This window comes from Sciurus vulgaris (genome assembly GCF_902686455.1).
Source record: "Sciurus vulgaris genome assembly, chromosome: 3".
NCBI lineage: Eukaryota > Metazoa > Chordata > Mammalia > Rodentia > Sciuridae > Sciurus > Sciurus vulgaris.
This window is the reverse complement of record NC_136463.1, coordinates 114,390,761-114,411,718: the sequence shown is the minus strand read 5'-3', so window position 1 is coordinate 114,411,718 and position 20,958 is coordinate 114,390,761. Positions and strand designations below refer to the sequence as shown.

Sequence of the window (20,958 nt, the reverse complement as noted above, 5' to 3'; positions counted from 1 at the left end):
TATCCATCTCTGTACCAATGTGGAAGAAACCTATATTCTAGTTTCTGTTTAGTATGGGTAGTTCTCTCAATTTTTGTAAAAAAATATATTTAAGAATATACGGATCCAAACTGGATGTGGTGGCACACGCCTGTAATTCCAGTGGCTGAGGCAAGAGGATCGCCTGTTCAAAGCCAGCCTCAGCAAAAGCAAGATGCTAAGCAACTCAGTGAGAACCTGGCTCAGTGGTCAAGTTCCCAAGTTCAATCCCTAGTACCCCCCACAAAAGAATATATGGATCCATTCATGTCCAACTTTATGAAAAAAAAAAAAAAAAAAAAAAAAACCTAGGTAAGAAACTTCATGTTTACACTAGACAGACGGACTTGGAGTCAAGACACAAGTAGGTACAATAGCTGGATCCACAGAAGATTACCAGAAAGGAAAATATTTTGATCACTGTTTTCTCTTTACAAAACTATTTTCAGGGGCTACAGTTGTGGTTCAGTGGTAGAGTGCTTGCCTAGTATGTGTGAAGCACTGAATTCAATTCTCTGTATCACATATAAATAAAATGAAGGTCCAGCAACAACTAAAAAAAATGTATAGAAAAACTATTTTCATTGAATTTTACTTTGTCATCATGTCTTTTGCTTACACTAAGATTTGCCAAAAAACTATTTCACTAAGTATGCATTTACTGTAGGAATTCTAATTCCTATATCTACTGTATCATCGGACTTTGCACTCTCAGACCACATTACCAAACTTTGCTTCTTCTAAGGAAGGGATATCTTTCCTTACGAACAATACACATTATAAAGCTAGCTATATTTTCTTGTGATCATCTGGATACCCAAAATTAGATTTAACCTTTTTTGAATTTTAAATTTTTGGCAGTGCCAGGGATCAAACTGAGGGCCACTCACATACTACTGAAGTGCTCTACCACTGAGCAATATCCTGGTTCAAAGTTTAACTTGAAAACATTCATGTATATCTGGGGGTGCAGCTCTGTGATAGAGAGCCTGTCTTAGTATGCAGGACACCCTAAATTCCATCCCCCACAACCCCAAACAAAAATATGAACAAAAACAACAAGCAAACACAAAAACTGCAGGGTTTATTTAATGCTTATCAATGTTAAAACTTTAACTCGGGGCTGGGGTTTTGGCTCAGTGGTAGAGTGCTTGCCTAGCATGTGTGAGGCACTGGGTTCAATCCTCAGCACCACATAAAAATAAATAAAGATATTGTGCCCACCTACAACTAAAAAAATATTTTAAAAAAACCTTTAAACCACTCTTGGTATTTTTCCTGATCACAGTGCACAAAGATTTTCATTTTCTTGTTAATATATATAATAATATTTTACATATATACTATATATAACTATAATAATATATTATGTAATAATATACATATATATGGATTTAGTTCCTTAAAATCTACACTTGAATATAGCAGAGTAAAAAAAAACAACCTCCCCCCATACAAACCACTGGTTCATTTAATCCTGGAGAAAACATACTATGCAAAAATATGTAATTTTTTTCAAATGGTAGTTGATATACAGACTAAAAAGAAATATGAGTCATTTTAAAAAGCATCTATATAGCTCAGTGGCAGAGCATTTGCCTTGCATGATGATCAAGGCCCTGGGTTTAAACCCCAAACTGCATAAAGAAAGAAAAATAAAATAAAATAAAAAAGCAACACTCACACCAAGAATCTCATAAAAAGCCTGTTGTTTTATTCTAAGTTAAAGAAACCTCTTAGCAAAACAAGAAATTGCAGCTACATTAGTGGTTGCTCCAGTTAAGTTGCAGAGAAATATATAAAGGTAACACACAAAACTAAATATTCACAGAATACTCCATGTTTATATTTAACAACATGAATTATAGGAATTAAATTTTATTTTCAAAACATGTACAATTCTGTTATGAAGAAGAGAGGATAATCACAATTTTCAACCAAACTGTGATAAAAATTTAAAGATGTAGTAATGAAAATATCAGTAGTATGATTAATAACAAGTGAAGCCAAAGCTTGTAAGTGGCTGAGAACTAAAAGAAAGATATTGAGGAAGGGCTGAGGAGATAGCTCAGCTGGTAGAGTGCTTGCCTTGCAAGCACCAGGCCCTGAGTTCAATCCCCAGTACCGTAAAAAAAAAAAAAAAAAAAAAAAAAAGATATTGAGGAAACCAATTTTTTTCAGAACTTAGTGTAATGCACAAATCTGCTCCCCCCACCTTTGGGTGCAGCCATTTTCCCTGACTCCCAACTACTGTCAGTCTGTGAACATCCTAGCTAGCTATTGGTTCATCAGTCAGCTTGCAAGTATCCTTCTCCATTATTGGTCCCCTGTTAGCCTGGGGGAATTCAACTGCTTTACTGAAGCTACCCTGCCATCTTTTCTCATCCGTCTCTCTTTCCTCCTCACTTTCTCTATCCTCCTAGCTTTCACACTCTCTCTAGCGCACACCCTTTCTCATTCCTTTTCTTTTCCTCTCATTTCACTCTTTCCTTAATAAACTCCCTTATGTGACTTCCCATATCCGGCGTGGTTTCTGTGGGATCCCTTACACTTAGAACCTCCAAAGACACAATGCTATCCCAAAGGTTTAGATTCTTCAGCTTAAGCATATTACATATTAATTATCTAACTAGGGGAAATCACTTATTTATCTTTCTAGATTTCAGATCCTTTACTTATAAATAATGAAAATATTCATCCTATTTAAAATTAAGTGAAAATTTTTCTATAAAATGTCAAGAACTATATAAAGTGTTTCCATAGTATGCTATCCATAACTAAAAATGATACCCATAGTTAAAAATGATCTATCATGCCCTAGACCTGAACCTCCTTTCTGAAATTTCAGATTCACTAAGTGGTTGAGATAAGGGGAGTTTTATGCATTGAATAGCTGTTTAAAATACCTTGGCAATTAAAAAAGTGATTTCTTTGCCATTTAAAAAGTCTCTCATTCATTAAATAAATTTTGCTGAGTAATCTTCAGACAAAGAAAACAAAATATGTGGTATGTAATTTAAATATTTGGATAATATCATACTACTCTCTAGAGATATTATCCACTAAAACTAATGTAAAGCCAGAAAGCAATTGTAATAGAAATAACAATTATCATAAATATAACTAGTAATGTCTGAGGTTCTTCCTATGTTCCAGGAGCTACTGTTTTAAGTGCCTGTGGTCTTGTTTCTTTGAATTAATCTTAATAGCTTATGAAGAAGCCACTCACTACAAGTTTATAGCAGAGGAAAAGAATTTGCGTTTTTAAATTGAAGCCAAAAAAAAACCAAAGCAGGATAAAGAGGGTTGGTTTATTACTGGAACTATTCCTGTAATTATTTATTTGAGGTACTCGGGATTGAACCCAAAGCCTAGCACATGATAGGTAAGCACTGAGCTATGTCTCTAGGCCTTTTTATTTTATTTTTGTGACAGAGTACTCCTAAGTTGTCCACACTGTCCTTAATTTTGTGCTCCTCCTGCTTCAGCTTCCCAGATTGCTGGGATTAAAAGTGTGTGTCACCATGCTCAGCTACAATTTGCTGGAGGTGGGAAAAGGACTGTAAGCAATTTAAAGCAACTGAAAATAGCATTAATGAAAACCCCCAAATTTACTGAACTAATATTAAGAATTAATAAACATTTTTAAAGTTTTATTTCATTTGTTTTTTTGGATGCTTGCAAGTAATTTCTGGATTTTATTTTGGTACTTGTTAACATTAAGATTCTGGAACAGAAGGATTGGGAGTATTGTTCAGTGGTACAGGGCTTACCCTGGGTTCAAAATCACTAGCAGCAGGGGTTAAAAATTCTATAACAAAATGAATTCATCCATTCTGCCAGTCTATGTTCTTTAATTGCAGAATTGAGACCATTTATAGAACAGGATGAATTCAACATTAATAGGCCATTACCAGTGTGTTTTAGGTGGGGTCATTTTATAGTAATTAAATGTCATTTAAATAATTTTTATATCCCTACAATGGTTTAACAAAATGAAAAACATGACTTCTGGAATAATCTGCAACAATGAGAACAAACTGGAAAGAACAGTTTAAAAATTTTAAAAAAGAGTATAAATAAATCTTAGAAACACATGCTCAGGGGCTGGGGTTGTGGTTCAGTGGTAAGAGTGTTTGCCTAGCAAGTGTGAGACAATGAGTTCGATCCCAGCACCACATAAAACTAAATAAACCAAATAAAGGTTTAAAAAACATATGCTCAAAACTTTACCTCCCTAAAATAGTATAAAGATTACTACTACTGGTTAATGTAGTACACACTTGTTATTCCAGCAGCTCTGTAGAGGCTGAGGTAGGAGGACAGCAAGTTCAAAGTCAGCCTCAGTAACCCAGCAAGGCCCTGTCTCTAAATATTTTTTAAAAGGGCTGGGAACAAATAAAAAAAAAAAAAAAAAAAAAGAAAAAAAAAAAGGGGGGGTGGGGGGGTGGGAATGTGGTTCAGTGGTTAACTGCCCTTAGGTTTAATCCTAGGTGCAAAAACACCCCAGCCCCCCTGCAAAAACAAAAAAGCAAACAAACAAAAACCAAAAACAAAAAACCCCAATCAACATAAGAAATGCATTAATAGCTAGCATTTATACAGTTTATCAAGTGCCAGGCACTTGTCTCATTCAATATACTAATTCATTGAACTGTTAGCAACCAGGCAATCAGATGATATAGAAGATGAGAAAACAAAACAAAAACATTAACTTCCTCAGGCTCATACAGACACTAAGTAATGAGACAGGACTTCAATACTGGTTTCAGAGTCAGTGTTCCTCATTAATAATCTATATAAAAAAATTAAAGATGAGTAGTCAAAATTTTATTAAAAGATAAGCAGGGAAAAATCAACTTTGCCTTTTATGAGTCACTACAGCATTCTACAGAATGCAAAACATATGAATCTGTACTTCTGGCAGGTTTATACTTCTATAGCAACAGAATGAAAAATAAATACCCGTATCATGCAATATTTAAAATGAAATCAAATGAACAGTTCCAATTAAAAATGGATAGTAGATATGGGCATTTTAAAGAAATGAATTCATTCCTTCTCTGAACACTATGCAGTAATTTTCTTATTAAATGAGACCGTCATATACTACACAATACAGAAACACCATCTAAAAATTTTTTTTCATTAATGGATTTTTTAGATTGTTATCTTAAAATTACTTTTGCAAAATACATGTTACTTAATACTGTTCAGTCAAAATGCAATGAACTTAAATTTAAAAGATGAGCAACATAAACTGAATTAAACCTACAAACCATGCTTTACGAGATCTACACACATTTTATATTACAACTATTTTAATACTGAAAAGCCCTTTCAAAAATCAACATACTAAAATAAAAAACAAGCTGTTGGTCTTAAGGAAACTGGGATGAATGATTTAATGCAAACGTCATTAATTACAAAAATAAAATCCAAAATTCATGAAAAAGGCTGTCATATATCTTCATAAAAGGACAGACTGTTATTCCCCACCCCTTTGCATCTTGGGGATTGAAGCCAGGTCCTAGGGCTATCACACATTCTACCATTGGACAAGAAACTCCCACCTAGATCGTTAAACAATTGCCCATCATTAAAAGCAAAATACTTAAAAGCTGTATTCTTGAAAATAACATTTAATAAGAATCCTTTTTTCATGACCACTTTGGGTACATGAAGAAAAAAGTTAGATGAATGAGTATACTATGTAGAGGAAAAGAATTCAGGTTTTGCTCTTTAACAAAGCTTTCTAAGTCTTTGGGAAATATTTTATGTAAGGTCATAATTTCTTATCCACAATTCTGAAGTCCAAAAGTTTGAAAATCACTAGTTACTTTGCTAGTACTATAATAATGTTTCAGTTACAGGATACATCAGATCCAGCAACTTTTTAAAAAAATTAATCAACATGTGGTTCAAAGACTTTTGGAAATGACTGTGTACACATATGCCAAAGTAGATGTTACCTGATATTCAGAATCCAGTCTAAATGAAGAGTCTCTTGAGTGATAGGCATCATTTAAACTACTTCCTCTGCTTCCAGACATCATCCTAGCACTTAGGAACTGGAGGGCTGAACAGAAATTCTTCTTGGAATCCTTGAAGGTTTAGACTCCATTCCTCAGGTTTCCTGTGAAATGCAAATTTGGGGTAATTGCCTTTGGAAACATGCAAGCATTTATTTTTTAATCTTCCTTAAATCATCAGCTCAAATCAAGAACTAACCATGTAAAATAAATATATACAACAAAGTAAGCAAACTATCTCCATCTCTTTTCTTAAAGGCAAGAGATCTTAAGATCCAACCAAGGTTTCTAACTGTCCATACAATGCAGCAAACATGGAAACCTTATTAAGAAACACAGTTTCCAATGTCTAGACTCTTTACTCAACATATAAAGTCCTACATCAATTTGGCATGGCCTTCTTACCATTCTTCACGGTTACTGTTCAATGCTCAAACCTATTGTACTATTTTCATATCCCTTAACGCCTTTTAACGTGCCTGGAAAGCCCCTACATTCACCATTCAATTCCCCCCCTCATCAGTTTAAAACACAAACATCTTTATTCTGTTTCCAGTAGGTAAATAGTTGTATTAAGATATCACACTACCTTATACTGTACTTTGTTTAAGTATGAAATTTCTCTAGGTTAGAATCATTTCAAGTTATTATAAAACCAATGCTTGGTACTCACAAAACCAAGCTAAACTGTAATGAATGATATATTTTATTTTTATTTACCACTGACAGGATCTCTTAATTATTATAACAAATAATAATAACCACAGCGGATAATTACTATTGAGTATCATATGCTAATCTTGGGGGTAAGGAGCTTCTGGTTATTTATTAGTGCAAGCCAGCCCTGGGGGTGGGGATATTCTATTATTCGTACTTAAAGAAAACTGGCACTGAGGTTAAGTAATTTGCAAATGATTGCACAGCTAAGTTTTCCTGGAATGTTTCCAAAGAATGTTTATTATAGTATGGAAAGTGATAATGTTTTAAGTGAAAAGCTCAACCTACAAAACTACAAAATCTATAAAATTACACGATATTGATTCTAATTATATAAAAAATTAGAAAAAAGGGAAGAAAGTCCTTCAGAAAATTAACAAAATGTTAAACGTGATTTATATAGAATGTGTAATTGAATGCTTTCACCCTGTTGATTAATAATTTGTTCTCTTCACTGTTTGTCAACCCACAACAAGAGTTACCATTAGCTATGCCTGATTTTTTAACTATACACAAATGGAATCATACAATGGTTCTGGCTTCATTTGCTCATCATTATACTTGTGAGACTCTTCTAAGTTGTTGCATATAATTGTAGTTAATTCACTAATTTTTCATAAAGTGTTCTGCTGTTTTTTGAGTGTACATAATTATTTTCCTATTCTAATGTGCTGGACAAAGGATTATTTCTAGTTTTGGGCCATTACCAACAGCACTGCTATAAGGATATTACCTTTCCAAATTAAAATAACTTGCTGTGTACGGTGGCACAGGTCTATCATCCCAGCTGCTCTGGAGGGTCAGGCAGGAGGATCTCATGACGGAGGCCAGCCTGGGCAAGTGCTAATATCATTTCAAAATAAAATTTTTTAAAGGGCTGGAGGTATAGCTAGGCAGCAACGTGCAAGGAATGGGTTTAATCTCCAATATCACAAAAACAAACAAAAAAAACTTTTAATACTTTCTGGGACACAGATTTAGAAGGAGGCCTCTGGAGACCAGGCAGGCCTAGACTCAGGAGAGAAGAAAGAGGAGGACCAAAAACAAAACAAAACAAAAAACAAACAAGTGGATATCAAAATAACCTAACTTCTCCCAGTTACCCATTTTCAAGGTCAAAACTTATTTATCCCCTCATCGTTCTGACAGTAGATTAGAATTCAGGCAAATACAAACAGATGCACTTTGCCTCTCAGATATATATCTTGGATCAAGTATATATATACTTACCTTATTAAAACATTCAAATTTAAAACACTTAAGTTAAAAATATCTATTAATAATTTTCTGCATGTAACTGAATTGATTTATCAACTAAGTTTGTATTAATCACATCTTTCTACCTTGAAGTTACTACAGAAGATTTACTTTTTCCATAATCTTTGTCTTAAAAACATGGTGTCAATAACCAAAAAAGGGCGAACATGGTAGGGCATGGTGGCACACACCAAGCCCTGGGAGGCTGAGGCAGAAAGATAGGGGGCAGGGGCAGGAAGTGATGTGTGGGCCTGCATGAGCAATTTAGCAAGACCCTGTCTCAAAATAAAACGTGAAAGTGTTGGGGACGTGACTAAACGGGATGGCACTTGTCTAGCACACGTGAGACCCAGGGTTTGATCCTGAGTACTGAGGGGAAAAAAAGCAGGTGTGGTTAGTGAAGCAAAAACATCAACAAAACATAAGGCTCATACTGTACTGGAAGGTACATGAACACAGGCCAAGTGTCAATTAGAATTATGAAACTAAGAAGAAACCTAGAGTAAAAGTTACACTATAGGATACCATTAGAACAAAGAAAGTTCATCAGAAACTTCTAGGTAAACATAACAGGTTATCTTTAGGCATCAATGATGCCTACTCCTCTTAAAGTTCATATAAAACGACACAAAACGAATGGAAAGCTTTAACCATGAAAAGAAAAAATAATGCAAAGGAACACGGAAAGCAAGAAATGTAAATGCAGTTGAGCTTGATGGTACATTCCCGAAATAGCTACTTGGGAGGCTGAGGCAGGAGGATAGCAAGTTTAAGGGCAGCCTAGGCAACTTAGTGAGATACTATCTCAAAAACAAGATATCTGGAGGTGCAGCTCAGTGGTAGAGTGTCCCTGGGTTCAATTCCCAATACCTGCCTCCCCCCCAAAGAAAACAAAACAGAAATTTAAATGTATATTTGGGAAATCTAAAGGGAGGTACGGTAATTTAGCAGAGAGGATGTAACTGTAGGTACCTAGAAAGAGGTAAGAACTGGTAGCAAAGCATTTGGTCTTGTTTCATGAAAGGATCAAGACTTAGAAATAGAAGCTACCATAAAAGGGAATTAAGCTTTAAAATGATAAAAATGAAAAACAGTATGATGGCTCCTCAAAAAATTTAAAATAGAGTTATCTTATGATCCAGCAATTTCACTTATGGGTATACCCAAAAGAACTGAGAATAAGGTCTCAAGGACATATTTGTATACCTATATTCACAGCAGTATTATTCACATTAGAGGGTGATAGTTACAAGTGTCTATCAACAGATAAATGGATAAGCAAATGTGGTAATGGACCTTGAAAAAGAAAGAATATGACATATGCCATTAAAGATCAACCTTGAAAACATTAAATAAAATAAGCCATCTATGAGTCTATGAGATATTTATAGGGGTGAACTCAAAGATAAAAAGTAGAATGGAAGTTGTCAAGGTCTAGGGGAGTGGGGAGCTACTGTTTAATCAGTATAAAATGTTAAGTATGTAAGAAAAAAGATATGATGATGGTCAGAGGTAATGTTTGTACACTATTATGAATCTAATGAAACAATGAACTGTATATTTAACCATAGTTAAGGTGGTAAATTTCATTTTACATGTATTTTATCACATAAAAAAAATTTGAGGAGGGGGGAGGGATGATGTGTGGGGATAAAGAGCAAGTTGCTGATTAAAACCTAAATTTTGGAGCAGAATCCCAATTCTTCCCCAGCTCCATTCCCCAGCACAGAGTATTCACTGGAAAAAAAAAGATATTATAGATAACCCACTCCCTTGCAATGCACAATTTGTGCAGGGGTTCAGGCAAGGGTCAGTGTAAGTAATAAAAGAAAAGTTATATACTAAAATTTTGAGACCCAAGGTCTCTTTCTTGGTCTGTTTCTATAATGTTGTCAGGAAACTAAGGTAACTACTCTTGGATAATTAAACAACAACCATTGACAGATTTTTTGAAATGAAATGGGAGTGTTCCCACTTGACCAGCCTATCTCACAGTCAAGTCCACTAGATACCAAAAATTTCTAATCAGCTGTTTAGTGCTTCTCTCTAATAAATATCAAGGTGAGCATGGTGGCACACTCCTGTAATACCAGCTACTTGGGAGGCTGAAGCAGGAGGATAAAAAATCTAAGTAGTGAGACCCTGCCTCAAAATTTAAAAAAAAAAAAAAAAAAAAAAAAAGGGCCAAGGATGTAGTTTAGTGGTAAAGTGCCCCAGGGTTCAATTTCCAGTGCCTGTGGTGGATAAGAGACGTATCAAGATCATTGGGTATAAAAGGGAAGTCTCAATAAAAAACCAAAGAGGCAGCAAAAAAGCTAACTACAACAACCAATCTGAGAAAAGATCCAGATTCGAAACTAAAATTATCATTTCTATTCAATGCATATTGCTTTATAACCTAGGAATTGTCTTTATCTTCCATCTAGGTTCTTTCATGGACTGTGCTTCCGCATCCAGCAATATGTGCTGCTGGTGCACCTTAAAACAACTTTTTCCCCCTTAAATCACATCAGTGCTCTCTAAAAAAGCCACTCATCTGTTCATTGGGCAGATGATGTAGGTAGAATTTATTGAGGATGTAGGTAGAATTTCAGGTGCTGGGGATGTGTCAAAGAACAAAATGTGCTAAATTCCATACCATCATGAATATAATTCTAGTTTGGGGAAGAGAAAGTAAACAAAATAAACAATTACACAGGTTCAAACAACACAACAAACAACAAAAAACAAAAACCCACCACCCAAACAAGCAAAAAAAAAAAAGCTTGCAGATGATTCAGGGAGAAGAAATTTGGGGAGATGGGAGGCAATTACTATTCTTCAAAAGATCAAAATCATATAAAGAACAGGGATGCTTGAGATGCAATCAGACTATAAAAGACCTTGTAGATATTCAAAGTGTGATATACTTTTAAAATGAGATACACTGAAATAAATTCAACATATTGATTAAAATTGAGGAAAACATCCAGAAAGCAGGAAAAAAATAGAAAATGTAGAAATTAAGAGAATTGTCTACAACTTAAAAATTAATGACTAAATTTTTAAAAATCAAAAAATAAAGGAATCTTTCCAGAATTTAAAGTTATTATCTCTACAATGATTTAGGAGTACCATCAGTGAAAGTCCACATCATGTACAACCACAAGAATGGGATCCTAATTAGAATATGTTATACTCCCAGGTATGTACATGTCAAAATACACTCTACTGTCAAGTACATCTAAAAGAACAACAAAAATTACTCAGCAAGATCCAAGAAAATAAGTTCAACATTAAAACACCATCCTCTTTATTTATTTATTTATTTTTTGCGGTGCTGGGGGATTTGAACCCAGGGCCTTGTGCTTGCATGGCAAGCACTCCACCAACTGAGCTATATCCCCAACCCATCATCCTCTTTAAAATGTCAAACTAGAATAAAGGGAAGGTCCTATAATTGCCAGTGGAAAAATGGATCCTGTACAAAATTAAAGTAAATAAAAATGGTTTCACAATATTAAATTCAAGACACTGTCTATAGTAGTGAGAAGTGTTTGTTTACCTTGACTTCCAATCTAGCAACTAAGTGTGAGGGAAAAGAACAGGACACAATTGCATATTCTCACAATAAATCAAAAACAAAACAAGGGCTCTGGGCATAGTTCAGGGGTAGAGAACATCAAGGATGAGGCCCAGTAAAATCCCAGCACCACAAAAAGAGGGTGAGAGGACCCACAACATAGGAACTTAAATGAAGGGCATGTCCTAGGAAAATGGGAGTGTAATCATGAAATAATCAGGTAAAAGAACCTAGAAAGCAGTGACGAAAAGGAAAGTTTAAGAGGATGGTAAAGTACATAAAATATTTTAAAAAATTGCATCATGGGGAAACTATTTCATTGGCACGTGGCAGAGATAGTACAAATGGAAAAACCACACTGACTCTTAGGAACAAATGATAGTTTTCAAAAATCAAATTTTTTTTTTTTTACCCTAGTAAATTTATGATTACACAAATGGTATGTACGCCTTTACGCCATGTACAAAACAGAGAAACAACATGTATCCCATTTGTTTACACTAAAAAAAAAAAAAGAAAAGAAAACTCAGTCACTTTCCATTACCCTTCTGAACTTGCCCTTCTTGTCAAGACCCTGTCAGCCTCTCCCCCACCCTTCTGGGGGTAGAACACAGGGCCTAGCATCATGTAGGCAAGGTGCCTAATACTGAGGCACATCCCTAACCCCCCCCCCCCTTTTTTTTTTTCAACTTCTCCCTTGAACTTGAACCACCAATCAACCATGACATGCAATAGCACAATGATTTTACATGTTATATTTGCATCCAGAGTAAACAAATCAGTCTTTTCTCCAGATTAACTGCTTAGTATTTTCAAAGTAAACAGCCAGGCATGGTGTTGTGTACCTGTAGTTCCAGCCTTAGGTAGGAAATACGTTCAAAGCAAGACTTGTCAGGGCTGGGGGATACATACAAAAGACCCAATATTTCTCAAAGGTATAATTTACAGACCATTTTAGCAGTCACATTGCTGTTAAAACACAGATTCCTGGACTCTAATCTGAATCATTTTTTTGGAAGGTGTGGCTTTAGTACTCTAGGCATTTTGTTCAAATGGTACAAGTCATTCTTATTCATAGATTATTCATTCATCTCTTGACTTATCCATAGACTGAGTTTACTTATTCACCCAGAAATGGTAAGCACTGGTTGTAATGTCAAACAATGTTATTGGCCAACTAGACATTGTCCCTAACCTCATGAGTTTACAGCTGTTTCTTAGGGACACTTCAGGATACCTTTGGTTGTTGCTTAGCTACCACCCCATCTTTCATTTTCTGAGACAAGGTCTTGCTGAATTCCTGAAGCTAGACTCAAACTTGCCATCCTCTAGTTTCAGTCTCCCAAGTCACTAGGATTAGATACACACCACCACACCCAGCTAGTTTTAAAAGCTTTATGTAAACTGGGTGTGGTGGTGCATGCCCGTATTCCCAGCAGCTTGGAAGGATAAGGCAGGAGAATTCCCAAGTTCAAGACCAGCCTCAACAATTTAGCAAGACCCAGTTTCAAAAAATGTGTATATAGTACTAGGGATTTAACTATAGGGCTCTACCATTGTGCTACATCCCCAACCCATATTTAATATTTTAAAATGGCCACCCTCCTGCCTCAGCTTCCAAATCATGGAATTACAGGAGTGCACTACCATGCCTGACTCCCCACAAGTTTGTTTGAAGCTATTTATCATGACTTTCCAAATAAAGTCATCCACTAGGGACTATGAACATGTCACGCCCGAACCCCAGTAATAGGGATTGAACCCATGAACACCAACACTGAGCTACATTCCCATTTTGTATTCAGAGACAGGGTTCACTAAATTGCTGAGAGCTCAGGCTTTGATTCTGGGTATCAAACCAAACATAGGGGCCTCATACATGCCAACTCCCAGCTGCTTCCTCAATTTCAGGGTGCCAACTTAAACTTATACAGGTGGAATTAACTCAACACTCACCATATACTTAAACCCTCCATGCTGCATACGCTATGCAAATTAGTAAGACCAAGAATGAATTAGAAAGAATTAAAACTTAAGGTTCCCCATGAAACTGTGGTACCACATACTTGAATATGTAGTATAAACACAAAGCCTATAGATATACTCAACATGCATATGAATTATAATTCCCATTTATTTTTTTCCAGAAAGATAGCTTTTCTTCACTCATTAAGGACCCAGCTCCTTACATAGGCTTTGGTGGAGGTTGTGGGGCAGCATCAGCAGGTCTAAAACGGGGTGGGGGGTGTTCGGTGTGTTCGGTCCTTCCTGGCTTCACGAGATCGATTCCTGACCACCTTGCTGTGAATGGCACAACTCACACAGTAATGCAGCTTCACACAGAGTTTTGGGAAGTACTAAGCGTCGAAACACTTGCTTCGGAAATGACCCTGAACGGCTGCGGCGTCTACAATGCTTCGTGCAACGAATAGGCTGCACATGGCCGGGCCCTTTTTGGCACGACCATTATTCCTTCTTTTTTTGGTCATCTTGGAAGCGAGGACCCGAGAGCAAAATCAACTTTTTAATCTTAGAATATAGAGCCATTGTTCAAGATCAGAGGTATGACTGTATTGGTTGAACTCAAAAAATTTACAGTCATAATAATATGAACACAGACTACTAAATCGATTTTGTTATAAATACAATGTGGGATGGAGGGCAGAAGGGAAAGTAAGAACAATGGTAAATAACAAAAAAAGTATAATTTAAAATTATTTAAGAACCATGAAATAACAGTATAAACATATCATGTGCAAATATGGAGGTAAATAAATTCTTGGAGAAACAGCAAAACATTGAAAAAAAACTTTGGAAAGTGGAACTAGGTGGGGTGAAGGGTGGGGCAGAGGACTTTCATTTTCTTTATAAGTAGGATGACAATACTTTGGCATTTGCCTAGAATAGTCCCAATTTATGTCCTGTACCAAATTTATGTTCATTACCCAGGATAATTATTAAAACAGTGTCTACACTTGTCTCTTACAAGTGTCCTGGTTTGGAAGATAAAGCATGTGGTCACCTAACTTAGAAATCTTTTCTAGCATCAATTTTTTTTATAAGTTATGTGCATATTGATAAGGCCATACAAAATCATTTTAAAGAGAGATGAATTTTGGAAATTTAAAGAAGGCACATATTAGGAGAAAGAATATTCATGGTTAAATACTGACATTCAAAAGCCTACAAGAAAGAAAAAGTCCACAATTTAACAAGGAGTAGACATTATTTTAATAAGAGGGCTATGAAAATACTAAAACAAAAGACTATTTGTGATCTGAGGATTTAAACAGGGAGACAAAATGCTTTTGAAAGGAAAATGTCTACAGTTGCTTTTAAAACAATAATGGCTCTTAATTAGGCCCATTAACAATATTTATACCCAGTTCTACTTGCAGAAGAAAACTAACCTAGTAGGAAATCTGCTCAAACAAATCCCTTGGGAGGAGGCAAAGAGGCAGAGTCCTCTGAGAGATTTAATTGATACCACATGAAACTATTTTTGGCAACTCCTCTACATAAAAACTGATTGAATTTGACAATGTAGGTTGTTATAACGAAAACTTATATAATTTGGTTTGCGTAAGTTGTAGGTCAAAAGCACAAAAATATAATAAATATTAATGTGCAGTCCTTGAAAAATTTCTACCAGACCACTTAACGAGGTTAGACTCACAGACGAGGGCAATTTTTTTTAGTTTGCTGATTTCATTTAACAGTTTTTTTTTTTTTTTTTGATGTTTACTATGTGCTAGGAATGTTAACTAATACTACACAAGAGGATGAGGGTGGGGGGAGTCCCACTGAAAATATTATATGGTATCTACAAAGAATTGTAGTCCTGTGAAAAACAAACTACAAAAATAATTACACAATTTAAATAGTTATAAGCACTATAAAGAAAAGGTATAAGGAAGAATAAAGAGGAAACCATAGTAAAGGAAGATATTTCAAATGTAATATTTTTAATAAATATTTGAGTACTGCACAGCACAAAATTCAGGGGCTGGAGTTGTGGCTCAGTGGTAGAGTGCTTGCTGGGTATGTGTGAGGCACTGAGTTCAATACTCAGCACCACATATAAATAAATAAAATTAAAAGATTCACTGACAACTAAAAGAAATTAAAAAACATTCATATGTACAATCTTTCAACACAATGATCTCTTAAGTTTCCTTCTGTTATTATATAATGTAGCTTTAAATTCAGATTTGATCCCAGAGTTGGAGAGTCAAGATCTCCCTTGTGTTTGGTGACAAGATAAAAATTTATCACCACTGGTGGTTTCAGAGGTGCGCCTTGTACTTGACTAAAATTTCTGCTGCCCAACATCCTGAAATTCTTTATGATTTTATCTTAGAATTTGTGTTTTACAAGTGACAAACAATGGAATCTGAGCTTCAGTAGGAGAGGCTACGTGCCTCTCCACCATATCTCACCACTCAATTTGCATATAGCACACCTGATTGTTATGCAGCTTCTTTAACACACCTAACCTGTACTTGCTTTGAGTCTCACTGAACTCCCAACTCCCAGCATGATAGGTTCACTGGAATTCTATGCTTATGTCCCTCAGGAACAAGTCTATGACTCAGCAAGGGGAGTAACAAATACAAGAGGCCACACTTTCCAGTTTCTAGAACATGCTTCAAATGCATAAAGATAGCTATGAGTTGCAAAGCCACAAAAACCTCGTGATCGATATTTGAAACTCTGAGTTTGAGCCCCAGCACGACAAAATAAATTTCCTTCACCTTAAGGCATTTTTATAGTGCATGACATAAGCAATAAGAGTGGCATTTGTTCCAATTTCACAATTTATATAGTGTGTCCATCTTACAAATGTAGTTTGCTGATTTGTTAATTTATTGGTACTGGGGATTGAACCCAGGGGTGCTTAACCACTAAGCCACAAAACCAGCTCTTTCTCATTTTGAGACAGAGTCTCATTAAGTTGCTGACGGCCTTGAATTTTCCATCCTCCTGCTTTAGCCAGCCTCCCAAATTACTGGGATTACAGGCATGTACCACCACACCCAGTAGTTTGCTTTAATTACTAAAAAGACTAATTTTTTGCAGGTAATTTCATTCAGCATCCTAGAAAGCTCTGCAGAGCTCTTTAAAACAAGTTCATGTTTTTGTGGCCTGTTGAATACTACACCAAAGGATACATAGACAAATTTCTAATCATAAACAGCATTGAATCTATTTGCATCTATTCTGTAGAAATTATCTTGCCTTAAACTTTCTCTGAGTCTAGGTAAAAGCCAAGTGGAATTCTGCATCATTAACCAACATGCAGAATTCTGAAATTAGTTCTGTGCTTGATATTACTTGCAACTCAACAAGTAATATCACATGTTAACTGCACCTAAAGAACCTTTACCTCACAAACTTATCCTAGGCCTGGTATCAAGCCTAGACCATTTCATCACACAAGATTTTACATGGATAACAGGATAAACAAACATCCTAATATATCCTATACTAGGCTATGTCTAAAGCGGAATGCACAAACACATACTTTCTTTTGTATTTCATCCAAGTAGTAACAGCAGTATTTCCCAAGCAAATTTTATTTGCTTTCCATCATCTTAAAATGGAAGTCTGCTATGGTTTGAATGTATCCCCCCAAAAGAATATGCTGCAAACTTACTCCCCAATTCTACAATGTTGAGAGGTGGGGCCTGAGAGGTTTAGATCTTGAGGACTCCACCTTCATGAGTAGGTTAATGCTGATTACAAGAAGGCTTGAGACAGTTCAATCCATTGCTCTTGCCCTTCTGCTTTTATAAGAAGATGCAGCAAAAAGGTTCTAACCAGATGTAGCCCCTGAACCTTGAACTTCCCAGTCTCCAGAACTGTAAAAAAATAAATCTCTCTTCTTTAAAAATTACCCAGTAATTTTTACCAATCATAGTAGTACCAAACAGACTTCAGTTCAAATTCTTTAGCCCAGAACACCAATCTACCTTTTCTATTTAATTTCCAATTGGCATCTTAAAAAATCCTAGCTTCAGTTCAACTTCTAAGTTAGTTACTGAGTACCTAACAGTACTGAGTTTTGCTGCTCAACTCTAGGAATGTAATAATAAAGATTTATGATATGAAATTGTATTTCATAGGTGGGAGCAGCATATGAAACAAACAAACATGATACAACAAAAGACTAATAGAGATATACAAAATGCTATTGAGACAGACTGTCAGTTCTTGACGATGGCAGATCATTCAAACCAATCCTTTCTTAAAACAATGAAAAATACTAGATAACAATAAAGAACTTTCTCAAAAGCAATAAAGTGACGAAAAGAAAGAATAATTTGGTCAAGTTGGGCACAGTGGTACATGCCTATTAATTCCAGTGAATTGGAGGTTGAGGCAGGAGGATCACAAGTTTGGGAAATTTAGCAAAACCCTGTCTAAAAGCAAAAAAAGAGTTGGAGGATATAGCTCAGTGGCTGAGCACACTTGAGTTCAATTCCCAGTATCTCTCCTTCACACACACACACACACACACACACACACACACACACACACACACACAAATTACTAGGTCAATAATGAAGGCAAAAGGGAATCCAAATAGATAAGAACGTACAAGAACAATTTTTGTCCTGAAGGCATTTATGAAGCCCCAGATTTAAATGTTCATTTTGCCAGTCCCATGGAAGGATGTCAAAGCTCAGGACAAACAGGTAAGAAATTCAACAGGCCTCTAACTCACAGCAAGTGGACTCCAGAGGACCACAACCTCCGACTAAGAGTTATTCCAATAATAACCAACTCTTGTGCTGATTTGCATACAAGATTGATGTTACTTTGCTATATAAATGGAAGTTCAAACCTGAATTTGGCTTAAGATAATCCCAAACTAGTAATCTACCAACAAATTTGCTGAAGGACTATGCCTTTATGGTAGGTTTCAAATATTTCTACAAACTATTTTTCAAGAGTAAGAAGCAGGGAATGACTAAGTAAATGCTGAAATAAGGCACTATGTACAATGTCATTGAGACACACAGGGAGAAAAAGTAGCCTAAGTGCCAAATTAAGTATTTAGGCAGATATAACTGGATTTACATTTAATAAGAGAAGCTTGAAAATATGTGCAGGGAACAGGAAAATTCAAAGTGAACACTACTAATAGAGGACAAAAAAAAATAAGTGAAATATATATTATATATATAAAATAACCAAAATTAAAATAAATGACAACACAAAGACAAGACATCCAAAATGGAGGACATTTCATAAGATAACTGGTCTCAAGTCTTCAAAAAGTCCAAGTCTTCCACATACACACACACACAATACGTAAGTATGCTGAGTTTGAGACTGAAGATACAAAACAAATGCAATGTATAAATCTCAATTGGATGTTGTTCAAAAGAACAGAAAGTTGGAATGGGCAATGAATTTTCACAGTGTCATAATATTTATTAGTAAATAAAGGCAACCATTATGTGGATATTAAATTTACTATTCTCCCCTATTTCTCATCTTGTATACTTACCTAACAAAATTGGGGGAAGTGATTCAACTATGCATTATATAACGTCAAAGAGAAAACATCTCTAACATAATGAGAATGAACTGGACCACAACCCTTGCCCCCAAAGATTTCTTAATGAGACAGTTAAGAAACTCTTGAACCAATATAAGGAGAGTTTTTTTCTACAGGCCCTCACTTAATGCTCACAAGAAAGAATGGGGGCAGGCAGAAGATCTGCAAAGTCTCCCTCTCTGCAGCTTAACCACAAAGGACCTGGCTACATTTAAGAACCTGGAGAAGAACCCATCTCGTGTTTCATATCCTGAGTAAGTTCAAGGCTTTGAAAGCTACTGCTATAAGGTTAAGAAAACCAGTTACTACAAGAACTCTGTACTGATACAAGGCAGGTCTGTGGCCTCTAGGGAGAAGCTACAAAACCAACCTGCCCAAGGTCTACCACTGATACAGGCAGAGATAAGCTGCCACGGGAAAGGGGAAGGCACAAACTGCCTATACCCTAGACTCTAGAATAAATAAAAAGGCAGGAAGAAGGGCAGAAATGCTGGCAAATCCCACCTGGGGATCAGAACACAGAGCCTCCCAAGACTGGACAAAAATCAATAAAATTAAGAACCCCTGCCTCTACCACCACCACCACCACCACCACAGCTCTGCTTCAAATATGAACCAAAAACAGTCTACTGACCAGGAAGGTACAACAACCCTTGAGAGACCTCTCTGTGGGGTATGGCCTGCAGATAGCCTTGAGGGTTATATCATCCTGAAAAAAACATCATCCAGGATTCTAGGTCTCACAGTAAGCAATGAGCAGTGGCAATCTTACTGGAGTACACTGAAGGCAAATAAAGCACTAATAAGTTCAGACACAGCTTACCTACAGACTAAACCAACTCAACCCATCATACAATGCCTAAGCAAAAGGAGAGCATACCTTAATCAAGGCATAAATATTATTTCTCAGTTTCTATTCTTTCATTTATAGTATTTGTTAGTCAACAAAAAAATTTTAAGACACACAAAAATGTAAGGAAAAATAAAAATCAAGAGATAAAACAGCCAAGAGAACCAGATCAAAGATACCCCTACTGTTAAGTCTACTGTTTAGAATGAAGTACAGACAGGACAATGGCAAATACAGAAGAGAGAGTTTAAGACGAGAGAATGATGGTCTACTGTACATGTAACTGGAGTGACAAAAGGAAAGGAGGCTTCAGCAGAAAAAATGTTTGAAGGAATACTGGCTGAAACTGATGAAAGGTCAGGAAGCCCAAGAAATACCAACCAGAATAATTAGCAATTCACACTTAAATAACTCCTACCAGACTGCTGAACCACCACTTTACTAAATACAAACAAAAAACCTTCAATGTTATGGAAACACTGAATGGGGAGTCAAAAGTTCCAACAAGATGGAAGATTTCAGAAGCAGTAACATTTGAGCAGACCTCTGATAACAAACTAGAAAAACAAGATGGCATAAAAATGCTAAAAGCATGATTAAGAACTAAAAATAGAAAACAATATACCTGTAAGGGGTGCGATTCAAAGCACAGAAGAGGGCACAGGAAACGGATGCTAATAAATGCAGAAAGTAGATTATATCCAAATTGTAAAGGTGCTTGTTCCCTCTGCTCAACAGTAATTTAATAAGGTAATGACTCTGAAGCTCTCTACCACCAGTGCTTTGGGTATTATTTTTCTCCCTTAATGACTTCAAAAATTATGTTTCTGACAAACAACTACAGCATTCAAAAAAGAAACAATTAGGATGCCAACAAAGCATTATCCAGTTCTGGTCTACCCTCAAGAATATATTCATATATAACTTGCTGCATTTTTTTGCAATACTAAAACTA

General features: G+C 35.8%; 1 protein-coding gene and 1 pseudogene across 2 annotated transcripts in view; both read right to left on the bottom strand.

Moving 5' to 3' along the window:
- The window catches only part of MARCHF7 (membrane associated ring-CH-type finger 7), a gene marked incomplete at its 5' end in the record, with an annotated part of 38,672 nt that extends 32,530 nt beyond the window's left edge, over nucleotides 1-6,142 (bottom strand). Inside the window, 2 exon segments of the mRNA XM_079131787.1 lie at nucleotides 5,991-6,088; nucleotides 6,091-6,142. Coding sequence (XP_078987913.1) covers nucleotides 5,991-6,088; nucleotides 6,091-6,142 — 150 coding nt within the window.
- A 7,497-nt stretch (nucleotides 6,143-13,639) lies between these two features.
- On the bottom strand, nucleotides 13,640-14,075 carry LOC306658141 (small ribosomal subunit protein eS26-like; annotated as a pseudogene). Its single transcript has one exon. The product of its transcript is annotated as a small ribosomal subunit protein eS26-like (transcript).
- Between the last annotated feature and the right edge of the window lie 6,883 nt (nucleotides 14,076-20,958).